The sequence below is a fragment of the Saccoglossus kowalevskii genome, chromosome 7, assembly GCF_978046115.1.
Source record: "Saccoglossus kowalevskii chromosome 7, keSacKowa6.1, whole genome shotgun sequence".
Taxonomy (NCBI): Eukaryota; Metazoa; Hemichordata; class Enteropneusta; family Harrimaniidae; genus Saccoglossus; species Saccoglossus kowalevskii.
This window is the reverse complement of record NC_140647.1, coordinates 9,188,022-9,202,366: the sequence shown is the minus strand read 5'-3', so window position 1 is coordinate 9,202,366 and position 14,345 is coordinate 9,188,022. Positions and strand designations below refer to the sequence as shown.

Genomic DNA, 14,345 nt, shown 5'->3' with positions numbered 1-14,345 from the left:
ATATAGCTTAAGAGTAGAGGTAGACAGCTTGCGTGGTAACCAAGGGCAGTATATTACAATATTTGCACGAAGACGTGCAGGAAATTTAAACTTCAGCCAAAGACTTAAATTTTAATGAGTGGTGTTCTAAAAATACTACCACAGTATAGAAAAAAGAATGTTCTAACGTTGAGATCATTTATTAGCTTAATGTAGATGAACGCTCTTGATAAAGCCCTGTGTCTAAAGAATACTTATTGAAGTCATATATTGCATTTTTGTTTGTAACATAAATGCTACTTAAGCTGGCAGTGCTTAAGATTTATGATTGTAAATTATAGCGTATGAAAGCCATCAGTCACAAGCGGAAGATTAAAGGTAGTATTAGTATCAACAATTTATACATCAAGGGATGCAATGAAAGGCTCATTTGAGAAATAAAAAGTATTGCCCCGTATAGATGATTCGACTTTTCCTGTGTATTTAGTAGTTCTCTTTCGGACAAAGTCTGAAAATGGTGACTTATAATTTAATATCTGTGTGTCTGTTTCTGCATCTCTCCATTCATGTGTGCCTGTCTACATCTACCGGTATATCTGACATGCCTGGACTGATAACATTCAAACTTCACATATGTCGTACATCTTGAGATGCATGTGGATTCATTTTGTGATTTGATTCAAGATGTCTTTATGGCAGTCATTTTAATGCTAACAATTAATCAAAATCAAGCATTTCTGCCATTCTAAAATCAGATCTTGGTCGTCCAAGGACAGATTTCATTCAAACTTAGTACATGCACGTACATTTGAACCTTATGGGGTCTTTTTCAGATCTGATTCAAAATGGATGACTGGCTGTCATTTTGTTTCAATGAAAGATATTGTGGAGTCATATCTCTGACATATAGCATTCATGTTCAAACTTCACACATTTGTCATACATCATGTCTATTTCACAGTACCATTCAAGATGGTTGACTGGCAGCCATTTTAGTGAAACTGTATTTCAGGTTTTTATACATGGATTTTGTTCAAAAGTGTTTTGTAAGTGACATTTTGAGTGATAGCACATTCATAGACAATGTTTGTGTACACTCACTACAATATAATTTTATACATGTATATACATTTAAAACTTGCAGGGACTACGTCATTTCATGACTTGTTAATTGTTGAAATTGTGCTTAAGGTGTTATTAATAAGCTCCTGCTTTTGAGTCTAGTACACTTAATTTTGTTTAATAAAAATATACTTTAAAAGGGTTAATTATTCAATGGGTTTTAATTTCGCTTATTTCGCTGACTGCAAAAATGCGCTAAATTAAAACCCAGTGAATATGTAAAATTTAGCATAGAACACATTATCTAAATGATAAAACCGTGAATTTAAAACCCACTGAATGTGCCTGAAATGCTAAAACAGCAAAATTTAAACCCAGTGAAAATTAATCATTCTACAGTAAATAAAAATTTAAATTGCTGGTGTATTTTCAGTGAAATTACTTTTTTTTTTTTCATCCAGGCTTGTGCGCCCAGATATGTCTCTTATGTATCTGACGTTGAGCGATGGGAACCAGTGGGAACTTGTTATATATCCAAGAATGATTTCACCGAATTTGAAGAATTCTCACCCTGTCGTGATCGTAAGTGTTTATATTTCTATCTTTGTCCTATTTTAAATACGTTTTATCGTTATGCACATTGTTGTTGATGCTCCAGAGACTCCTTCATTGTATTCTAGAATCATAAACTATTCATATCAGTTTTTTTTTTTATCTTTGTGAATTTCTTCACTGGAATGAATGTCTTTTGATCACAATAATTGGATTCTTTCCCGTGGTGGTATGCAATAAAAGACTGGCTGGTTGACTTTCAGTATTGAAATGATAATTTGCAACAGTCAACCATATCAAGTGGTTGTTCTCACGACAAAATTCCTACATTGTTTTGGTGAATTGGTTGGGTAGGACCTTGAATTAATTAAGCTTTCTTCTGAACGAAGACAGACAGTTCAGTAATGCTATTCACTTGATATTAATCTGGCTATTTCTATTTCCTCTGACAACTCTAGTATAATTATTGTAATCATGTTGTGGCCTACACAGTTGCTCTTGAATGAAAGTGTACACTTCACTCATCACTGTGACCAGTGACCTATTTCAATATAAAAGTCTAATGATAACTGTATACAAGATGAATTTCCTTCCAGGGCAGGTGGTTATTTGTATTTCAAATATTAGCTGTGGTATTGATCCATAACAACTATATAATATAGAGCACCTTCTTTTCTGTCAGATCTGCTGATCATAAGAAATGCCTTCACTTGTGTAGCATGTGCTCATGTCACATGCTTTTACTAACACTTGCATGTGTCACATGACATTTAAATGTCAGTTTTTAAGCCTCAACAGCTAGATGTAAGAGATTACCTTGAACCTTGACTTTCACTGCAGGCTTATTGTTGTTTTTAATTGTAGCTATATGAAAGCTAAGCAAAATCAGGCCTTTAACTTTGCAGTTTAGCCAGCACCCATTATTGAAGCCAAAATTGATAAATTTTTCGTGGCATCATAGAAATAAATTGGGAATATCAAATGGCAACATAGCACACCGATTTGAGTTCAAGTGATGCCATATATGGTAAAAAGAAAGGAAATCTGACAAAGATTTTAAATATTGAAGTAGCCAACTACCTCAAGGAAATCAAATGCAGTAACTGTATGTCAACTATTCTTTAGTTCAACAATTAGCAAATCAAGAATGGTTCACAAAACATGATTACATGCAAGTTGTTTATCATATTATCCCCATGGCGATGAAACTCAAATTGGCGGCCATTTTGAATTTTATTAAAATGACATTTGTCTTGAAATAGGTTTGGTTGCTCAAATTTGTTTATTTTAAAATTTATTATTATGTGTGGGGTTTTATACAAATCTGATAACATAACTTTAATATACAGCAGAATAATTATATACATAATATTCTAATAATACTAAAATACTAATACAAAAATATTGAACATGATCCAAGCACAAAATCTTATTGATCATGTATTTTTACAGTTTTTTTCCCCCCAAAAGTGCCAATCTTGCTGCAGGCATAAGGTGGTATTAATATTTATGATATCCTTTTAAAATACCACACACATTTAATGAGAGAAAAAAGAATAACACCTTTTATCTTCTTCTCATTTATTTATGAATTACTTTTTCAAAGGAGATTTGTTGTCAAGGATAAAACTAAGATTTGTTTCTGTGTTTTGAACCGTGGGATTGCAATAAAGGCTCTAGAAAATAGGATTTCTAAATAAATACTGTATTTGCTCTATTAATAGCACATGCACTTTAATACGTAGTAAATAAAATGGATGTGTAAATATGCCCCACTTATATAAAGTCATATGTTATTGATCTTGCATTCAGTAAATTGTTTAAGCTTTATGTGCGCGCTTTTAATAGAGCAAGTATGGTATGTTCAGAAGACTCGTATCTCCGAGTCCCTGTTTTAATCCCCGGGGCTGCTGGTAAGGATAAAGAAAAGTACTTCTTAACAAATATAAGGCTGTACAGAACACTCGAGTCTAAAAGTAAAAAGAGGATCAAATTGAAAGGTTTTGATGATGTCATCATCATCATTTATTTATGAATTACTTTTTCAAAGGAGATTTGTTGTCAAGGATAAAACTAAGATTTGTTTCTGTGTTTTGAACCGTGGGATTGCAATAAAGGCTCTAGAAAATAGGATTTCTAAATAAATACTGTATTTGCTCTATTAATAGCACATGCACTTTAATACGTAGTAAATAAAATGGATGTGTAAATATGCCCCACTTATATAAAGTCATATGTTATTGATCTCGCATTCAGTAAATTGTTTAAGCTTTATGTGCGCGCTTTTAATAGAGCAAGTATGGTATGTTCAGAAGACTCGTATCTCCGAGTCCCTGTTTTAATCCCCGGGGCTGCTGGTAAGGATAAAGAAAAGTACTTCTTAACAAATATAAGGCTGTACAGAACACTCGAGTCTAAAAGTAAAAAGAGGATCAAATTGAAAGGTTTTGATGATGTCATCATCTGCATGTTGGTTTTCAATGATTCAAGTGTGTCTGCACAAGATCTCTTCCTCACCAATCTTTTTCCTTTTATCCGGAGCTATTCAATGAATGTAATTTGCATACTGTTGAATAAAACAAGAACCGTCTTGTGTCGGTGTGAACAAGGTTTATGAAAGAAGTGGACTTTAGTTCTGATACAAAATAATGATGTCATTAGCTGCTGTCCCCAATTTGGATGCTGTATGTTAAAAACCATTGTTACATTGTAAATGATACTTGTATGTGACAAGATGAAAGGAATGGTGACTCATTATTTTATTTATCACACACGATTTTCATCTCTACAGAATAGAAATATGACATTCATATAAGTTGGCAACGTTAATGGACTGTCTTTATGCTAGTACAGGATAGAAAATGACAACACTGATGATACCATGCTATATGTAATGGTAGTTACTAGGTTCAGTAATTCAGACATAGATTAGACTGGTAATGTTTAATTCTACATAGAGTGAGTTGTGACTGATATAAACAAGTTTTAGCACATTTTAATATCATGACCAAGTCAGTTTTATGACCAATGTAATATTAATTATACTAAAGAGAATATTTCCTAAATTAGGCAGAAAAATTAGATTAATATAAGGCTGATTTTATTTGTTACAGGTGACTGGGGATGGGATCGAGTTGGATTTTGTCAGGCTGGTATCAGTGCTGATATAACACATGTGAGTTGAATCTGATAGTTTGTTTTGCATAGAATGTAGTACACAGGGTGTGATGTGCAAATTATGTTTACATGCAGTCATAAAAACATTAATCACAATTAGGGTGTGGTCTTCATGTCATCATTAGTAGTGAAAACCATGTGGCATTCAAAGATAACTAAAATGTGTATCCTTGTTTCGATATTAGTCAATCTATCTATGTCTATGCATTTATATACATACTATTGAAATGATTGGGTGTCTGTTTAATTTTGTATCTGAGAGTATCTGATAAAATTTAAATGTCTTTATCTGGATTACTTCATTAATATTATTTACAATAAATGCTTACAAGACTTTTGTATACTGGAATATGTTGGAAATTATTACACGCCAATACTTGCAATTACCCAATCTCAATTAAAATTTGGAAAATTTGAATATTAATTAAAATATTTCTGAGCTAGGATTGGACGAATTAATATTTCTCAAATGAATGAATTTTATGAAGTCATTTTTTTTCTTCACAGAATAAGAAGCATATTGTGGTTGGTGCTATCGGAAGTTATTACAATCAAGGTAAAAAACAAATCTCTCTGGTATGAAGAGTGTGTGTGCTAAATTATTTAATATCATACTTTTTATTAGCGCATTTAAATAGAAGTGCCCATAAACTTATTTTTAACCATGGACATGCATGTAATGCTAAAAAATAAGAATAATTATACATAAGACCATATTTGGATAGTAAAAAGTGTAAATAATATATTTTGTACTCACTGTAACATATAATACCCGGTACATGTATGGTGGTACTGTATTTATTAGAAGCATGTAGCAGCCAACAAGTATGTTCTAATGGAATTCTAAGTATACCAAGTTAACACTAAATATGATAATTTTGAACACATGGTTACCTAAGCACTGATAGAACGATTACTATATCAATACATGCCATAATTAATTTATTACCTTAAAAATTTACCAAATTACTCTACTTGACATGCTGGAAGAATATGGTGATGCATATACCCTCTGTTTTGTGATGAATTAAGTTTTCATTCTAAGTCAAATTTAATCACACATAAACACGTCATGAAATCAACTATTAACTCCCCTCACATAGAAATATTCTGAGATTTTATTATTTTGGTCATATCAACAATTGTCAATATTGTATTTACATGTGTATGCACTATTCAGTTGTCAAAAACCTTAATTATCAAATCCAATTTTTTAAATGAGAGGAAACGTACAGAAGTGAAATAGGCAGTTATACATTAAATTTTATTGTTATATTAATATGCATGAAATTCAACATTTCTTGGCAACAGTCTTGTCACGTCAAACCGTGTGCATTAGTAAGAGTTATGTTTTTATTAACATCTCCATTTTCAAAGTACAGGCCTAAATATGAAATTAATGGTTTAATAAGTGTTTTGAGAATACTCAGGAAGCTTGAAACAATGCCTTGTAAAAAAGCAATAACATGGTTTGCTCATTTGCCGCAAGCGTTCATGCTCATTCATTTATGTCACTTTCCATGGTTACATAAGCCTAGCCTTCAATTGATTTTAACGTCATTATTGAAAAATTACTGTGTACAATAGTTATGGTAGATAAAAAAGTCAATACACACAAAATGCATTAAAAACATTTTGTTTCATTTTAGTGGCAAATATGGCTTTTATAATAAATGCCTTTCAATATATTTCAGTAAAATGTACGCTGGTATTACTTTCAATCTGCTACACAAAAAAGATGTTATTGAAAGAAAAAAATGGATGAGAAATAAACTTGGATTAAGTACACCCTACAAGGCAATGTAATTTAGAAAATTTGATTTCTGACATTGAGAGCGTTTTGTTCCAGGAATGAATTCAAAGTAATATGAATGAATGAAAAAATGTAAATTCTAATGTATGATACTACCGGTAATATTAAATTTAGATACAATTGTAACTCAGTTTATTAGTATATCTAGAAAAATACATGTACAGTGTCATGAACTAGAGAAATGTATTAATTTTTTGTAATTGCTAAGATATTTGTTGAGTAAATTATTGTATCATTATTTTTTCAGGTCAGGTATATGTCAAAGGTGTATCAACAAAGTCGCTCTATTCCACTCGAGAAGGCCCGCCCACGGACGATAACAATTATCAAGGTGAGTAATAATCCATGTCTTCAGATTCAGCTTGTAGAAGAAGAAAAACATCTAGAGTGTGCTAGCTACACTGAAATCCCCATTAATGGCTTGATTCTGATCAATAGTCGTAAGGCTTGTGAAGCTGACTCTATTCAGTCATTTAAAATTAGAGTCCACAATGAAAGATGTATAAGTAACAGTTACATTTTAACTGCTCGAAATGTGATTCACAGAGTGAAAATATTCACTTCAAAACATGGCCATTTTCATTTTCTCTGACTTATGAAACACTTACTTTCTCTCAAGTGTTCATTTCAAATAACCAATAAATCAAGTTTTATTTTCAAGATAAGCTAAAATGAAAATATATTAATAAATACACCCTGTATATATTTTTACATAAATCATTGTCTAGTTGTTGTCATGGTAAACAGCTTTAGTCAAAGGCCAGTATCCTGCTTATGTATGAATAAACTGAAATTTTAGTGTTGTATTCAGTTAGATGTCTGACCCTGACCGTGAATGAATCACCACCAAAAAACTGGGTTGTAATCATACAATCTTATTCCCCAGGGGTGGGGTGCAAATATGATTCATGTGTGTACCTGTGTTTTGTTGCTTTCTAACTACAAGACCGTTTTACACGAAAAACATGCATGACATTTAACACCCTTGTTTTTAAACTGTTACTTTCAATATTTTGTCAATATAACCTTGCATATTTCCAATTAGTGTCCATGAGAAATTAAAAATCTTGTCGTTTGAGTGAAGCCATAGAACTGACTATCTGAAGGTATAAAAAGCTAATCAAGGCTTTAATATAGTTTATCTGGAGCAGCGTTTCAGACTGTCTATATGCACAGAATAGGTATAGAATTGTAAACCTAGCAATCTGCTAGACTCATCTAAAAGTCATAGGGATTCACATTTCAAATATGATGACTCTCTATTGCTTTCATTTGACAGATAAGATTCTGTGCACTCTGACATAAATACTCTATAGCTAGAAGAGGAAGAGTGCAGACAATTTAGTTTATGTCACTAATGCATATCTCCTTTGTGCCTGTACATTACCCCTGAAGCTTGTACTTTCATGATGTTGAAACTACAATTAGCATAAATCTATAGTTACTGATACATTGAATGTATTATAATGCCTGTTTTATAAATTCACACTTTTTTTCAAATATGCCTGATGATTGGACATGCTCAAGTAATTGGTTCATTGCCTTTGGCATTAACACTGTATTCTTGTGTTCAAATAAAGAAAGTCAGCTCTAGTTTGAAAAATCTCTCTTCATTACGCAGTGAGATTCTTGTAAGGGATCATTACATGCTTTGATTTTTTGTTATACATTTGTTTGTCGGGTGATCATTGTTAGCATGGTAGCTGTCGCTCAGGGCTTAAGATGGGATACCCTAGTTTGAATCTTACCTTTGATGCTGCTGCTGCAGCTGCAAACAGAAAATGTAATCAGACACCCTTGCTGCATGGTGGCAGTGAGCTGCAAAAGAAACCTTTGGTTTTATTTATTGATTGCATACACAACTGTATGTGATTTGGGAGGTGGAAAAGTTACTATATAATATTATTGGGCTAATTCCACTGGGATAGAATGGTAGACACACATGCCACACAATCTGGTTGGAACAATGTAATCTTATAAAGCAACAACAGTTGTCAAAAGTTTAAGAATTGCCTCTTGGAACAATAAATATTTTTGTAATATAAAATTTTGGAAAAATACTCGACATGTGCTCTAACTGATGCATATTGTATTATTTACCCATTCCTGCATATTAAATACATGTCTTATTGAGTGTACGATGTAAATTATTCGAAATAAATAATTTGACATGATTTGAGTGCATGTTTTACAATATAATAAACCTAATAACATTATTATTTCATTCTTCATTTCCTCTTCAAATATTATCATACCTTCGTACAACACAACCATTGAATGCAGTTATTTCTAAACTCTATAAAGACACTAATCTTAATTATTTATGTCATTTACAAAAATTCTTGTCAATGAGTTTTTCAAGATTTTAAAACCCAGATCTGAAGATATATACTAATAACTTGCACTCCAAAATGTTTAATATTTTATTTATTAGTTAGTTTAAAAACTGATTCAAGTGCATTTATATTAAAGTGATAACTTTATAATTGCTGTGTACATACATAAAATGCTATTTTTATTACAAGTTTGACAGGTTGGATATTTATTAGTACAATACACTTGTTCTGTTTCTTGAAGCATGTAATGTTATAAAAACCATGAAGCAGAAAGCCAAAGTCTGTCTCTCTCCTCTTATAGGTTATTCAGTAGCAACTGGAGAATTTAGTAATGATGATAATGATGAAGATTTTGTCGTTGGAGTACCTCGCAGTAATGATTTAAAAGGAATGGTAAGTTACAAATCAACACAGATATCATTGCTTTCTATGTACTATTGATTAAAACAAACCTTGTCTGAATAATTACATGTAATGTCTGGATGGGAAGTATAGCTGCCAAATGACTGCAGTGGTTTTCCTATCCTGGATATTTATTAAACATATCATCATTAATATATAGCATTACTATGCATGTTTGCTTTAAACATTATACACATCATTCTGTGCCTGCCTGAAGCATTTTTGCAGTGTAATCTTTTTTTTCTACTTTTAAAACTCATCTATCTTTGTGTCTAATCACTACTGCTGCTGTTGTGTTGTTGTGTATGAACTTTAACCTTCTGATTTTTACATCACCATATTTTATATCATTCGAGAGTACAGTACCGCCGTTATTCGTGTGATTTATCTAATTTCAAAAAAGGGTCATTTCTCATGAATTCATAAACCCTGTGGGTTGCCGCTGTCTTTATATTTTGTCTTTTAATAGTGAAGTTATATTGCATAAACTCTGTGTCAAAATAACCATATTTGCTCTATTAGTAGCACATGTGCTTATACATACGTCAGTGCTAGAGGTGTATCAGTATGCCCTCTAAGCAAATATAATGTGCCACTGACATACAAAGATTTTCTCTGATGAGACTAGTTGTGTATTACATTGGCGTGTCATTGACGCAACAGAAACATCTCACTATGGAATTTATAATTTGGTAAAATGAGATTCACATTTTAGAAACAAAATAAGTGTTAAAATGAAGGAAATCATTGGGGAATCATTTTTGTTACCTAAACATAATTTTTTTTTTTTGATGACCAGACCTCTCCAGCAGTCAACAAGCTGACTGAAGTTGAATTTTTGGATTCCACTTTGAGTCAGGATCCCTACAAAATCAACCATGTTGGAAGCACACTGATCTGTGTGGTCAACATTGGGCATACTGTTAAATACTTTATTTTCGCTGGAATTAATTTTTTCGCTGAATAGATGTTTTGGATGGATATTATTTTCACTGATTTTTGATGAGTTGAATGTAAAATACAGGGAAAAAGGTATATTCGCTGGATTTTATTTTCACTGAATCATGCCTTCAGCAAAAATAGTGAAAATTAATTCCGAAAAAGCGAAAATAAAGTATTCCACAGTATTTTAATAATCCTGCATACACTTCTATGCGCTTGTAATAAAGCAAAAATGGCATTTACTTTTATTCAATATGTACTTCTAACAAATTGTTAAATGTTGAATTGTTCATATCACGATTACTAGAAGAGTAACAGTGTTTATATATATTAAATAATTGTATTTTTTGTAATGCAGGTAAAAGTATTTAATTCTCAGCTACTACTCCTACATGAATTACTTGGTGAACAACTAGGAGCTTACTTCGGGTTTGCAGTAGCTGTTCAAGATGTCAACAATGACAGGTAAGACTTGAATTTAATATACCACAAATTATGCTCATAGATGGTGTGGTGATTATATTTAACCAGCGTATATGTGATCCTGTACTGCCTGAACTGATCATAGTAATATTTGAGTTATATATAACAGCCCAAAATGCCAGCAAAAAGCATTTTATTTAAAATGATTCACACCTGCTTTCAGTGATGGGATTTGTGAGGTTCTTAACACTTTTGAAAATGACTACACAAGATTTTCAAAGCCACTCAATTTGGGAGGTAACAAATTTCACTACAGTGTTTAGCAGTGTAGAATTAAGCACCCCAAGGTTATTTTTCACTGGTTTCAACAGTTGTCAGTTCTGTATTCATTGTTTCAGATAAATGATTCATCTGTGTGTATACTATGCTATCTGTCTATGAATTTTTCAAAAGCAGACATGTCTCTTACACTATTAGCTCTCATGCCTTCAAATTTGATGCCCTAATTTTTCTTGTACTGGAATATGAAAATATATATATATATATATATATAATGGATGTACCATACATACATGCACATGTATCTAGTAGAGCTAATAATATAGCTTGGTACTAGTACGTGCATGGAAGCTTTGATGTATTGTTTTCTTTGTTTGTTTTATGTACCATACCATAAATAAACATGCTACATGTGTCAGCGACTACAGCAGTAGTTTTTGTTGCAAATGTCCAATTACTAAATTACGCCTTTTTTATTGTGATTTTAAGAATACATTTAGTACATGAGACTTGATATCTATTCTGAATATCATGTTTATGTTCAATGTCATGTGGTATGTACATGTATGTCCAATAGACTGCAGGCAGTGAATCCATAATGTGAAATGAGTTTACAGAAATAAACATTATTTATTTGGTCATAATTTTCACTGGTATATTTTGTTTACTTTTGCCAAACTGTTGTTTTCACATGGGATTCCATATGACCTTTATCAAGACATTTTATTCATAATAATCTATAATTGTACTCAGAATCACCATTATGTTCGTGATACATAAATATGTAATGTAATTTTATTGGCACAGATTATATGATGTTGGAACAGACTAAAAACTTGTCAGTAATATTGTTGATACATGTATGTTATAAATAGTGTTATTATACATCTGATATCGAAAACAATAGAATTTACTCAACTGTAAAACACCGTACAGATGTGTTCAAAAGTCCTAAGGACGCATTTGAATGTCTTCCATATTTAGAAATTGTGCGTGGCATTTACGTCACATTCGAGCAGCTGCTTTTGTTTACTTCGAATTCAGAAGCGATATTAGCATGTGATAGAATGAGAATCACTGAATGAAAACGTTCACACAGCACGAAACAGTCTTCGATGCTATTTGTGGCTGCTATCTCCCATTAAATTATTACTACAAGCAGGGTTGAGGTATATAATATTCTTCACTCATGTAATGCCATCTTGTGAGTCTTCATATAGCTCTCCTTTGGCTTGGAGGGATACAGCCACTATACATGGTGTCATTCATCTGTGATGGCACCACACTATTTTTGAACAGTGGTTGATTATATATAAATATTGCATTGGATAAATTCATCTATGAACTCATTCATTAGTTTTTGTCAATTTTTTACCACATGATACTTTATTGTTTAATTATGATATTGTGTCATTTTGACAGTTACCTGGCAACCATTATCTAGTGACGTCATCAAATTATACAAGGTGTATATCATTTCTTACTAATGATTTGAAGCTGCACTATCAGTACTCATTAAACACCCATTATTATCTTACATCTGCCTCTCAAAACATAATTAATACTTTTGAAAAGCAATAGGGGTGGTCTGAGTAATATTAATATATCCATAGATTAATGATTTATTTAAACAAAATAAATACTGAAAACTGTAATTGTTATCACAGGAAAATTTCACAATTTGATAATTTGCGAGGATGAAATTTTACGTAAGTCATCATGACTTTGTCTCAAGACAGTCATTTAGTGTACAAGTGTAATAAAATAAAATAAAATAAAATAAAATAAATGCAATTTAATTTACCTATATATACAGATATTTACTATATATGGGGGCACTATCTTGAATACGCCTCATATCTAAAGTAGATAAATATCGTTAAATTAAATTGGATTTATTTTATTATAGTTGTATGCCAGCTGACTGTGTCCTAAGGATCCTAGTAAAATGTTCACAGCTACAGAATTTCTGATAAACATGATACCCCAACTCGAAATGAAAAAAAAAATTAGATTTTGTGAAATAGAAAGTTGACTAGATGATAAAGAGGAAGATGATTATGAAATCACTAATATTGTATTTTTCCTGTCCCTTAATTCTGACTAGAAGCAGTAGAAGATTACAGTAATAACTATATCATTAGAAATCCTCTAAGTATGTACTTTGAAAAGTGTATGAGTTTAGTGACAACACTGATCACTCTTCCTTCATTTCATTCTAATCAATTATTTGTGTCATAATTTTTCATATCAAACTATAGCCGTAACAAATATCAATGGAAATAAAATTTATTTTTTAGATTGATTCTCAGTTGTATATTGGTTGTTACCACAGGCCCTTTATATAACAGTAATCAATAAAAATTACAATCTGTCTCATTTTAATTCAAATTATAAAATTTAAAAAAAAAATTGATTATTACATACATAAGACCTTGGAATGATGTAACCAGGCTACCTGTAATTGTCTGTGAAAAGCGATACAGTATTTACTCCATTGGTGATGCATGTATCTGTAAGCTGATAATTATTTTGACACTAATTGAATTATGTCAATCTTCTGTCATCATTTTGTAAAATAGTGAGAATGGTGAGTTTATTAAAACCAAAATTGAAAATTTATTGTAAACTGAATCATTGTTTTGACTTGGAAACAATTCCATCATTTCCATCACTTGTATTAAATATAAATTTAAACCACAGTAATTTTGTTTGATAAAAATCACTCATCACTGACATATAGAAATTATTTCCGCAGATATTTTTTAGACAGTATCATTTAAAAATTGTGTTGTTTTTACAACCCCAGAATTACATCATTTGATATGAACACTATTATGCAAAGATTATGTAAACGACCAGTATTTTGTGTCATTGGCGCACTTAATTGTGCAAGCGAGTATCTTTTCAAATATCACTATGGTAACACAGCATGTCATAAATGCAATTTAAATACACACAAAAGAAAATGGTTTTGTGTCTGATTCTTAACTATATTGAACAATTACAGCATATACCAACAGTTTTCTTACCCCCTGTGATTTTATATGCAATCTGTTACAGGCTAATGTGTCTGATTGCTACAATATGCTTTTTATACACACAGTCAGTTTAATTGTTATTATACATCTGTTAGTGTATTGCCATCAATTTTTCCATATTGACCCAGGGAATCTTCATCCTACCGTATTAGGAAATGTAAATTCCATATTTGGAACAATGACATGATAGTTCAAAGACGGCAGACATCTTCCTAAGCATGACCTTGCCCAGTCTTGTGTCTCATATCAAAACCAAACAAAGTCTTTGTACTTCAAAAATAGGTATAAAAGGGTTTATTTGGTTCGAAACTACTCATAAAAAATATTTATATATGAGCA

At 31.6% G+C, this 14,345-nt stretch overlaps 1 protein-coding gene across 1 annotated transcript in view; it reads left to right on the top strand.

Moving 5' to 3' along the window:
- Positions 1 to 14,345, top strand: part of LOC102804196 (integrin alpha-8-like) — a 133,863-nt gene that overhangs the window by 61,992 nt on the left and 57,526 nt on the right. The window contains exons 5-10 of the mRNA XM_085501767.1: positions 1,503 to 1,623; positions 4,707 to 4,768; positions 5,278 to 5,326; positions 6,831 to 6,914; positions 9,221 to 9,312; positions 10,622 to 10,728. Coding sequence (XP_085357893.1) covers positions 1,503 to 1,623; positions 4,707 to 4,768; positions 5,278 to 5,326; positions 6,831 to 6,914; positions 9,221 to 9,312; positions 10,622 to 10,728 — 515 coding nt within the window. The remainder of the gene's footprint in view (positions 1 to 1,502; positions 1,624 to 4,706; positions 4,769 to 5,277; positions 5,327 to 6,830; positions 6,915 to 9,220; positions 9,313 to 10,621; positions 10,729 to 14,345) is intronic.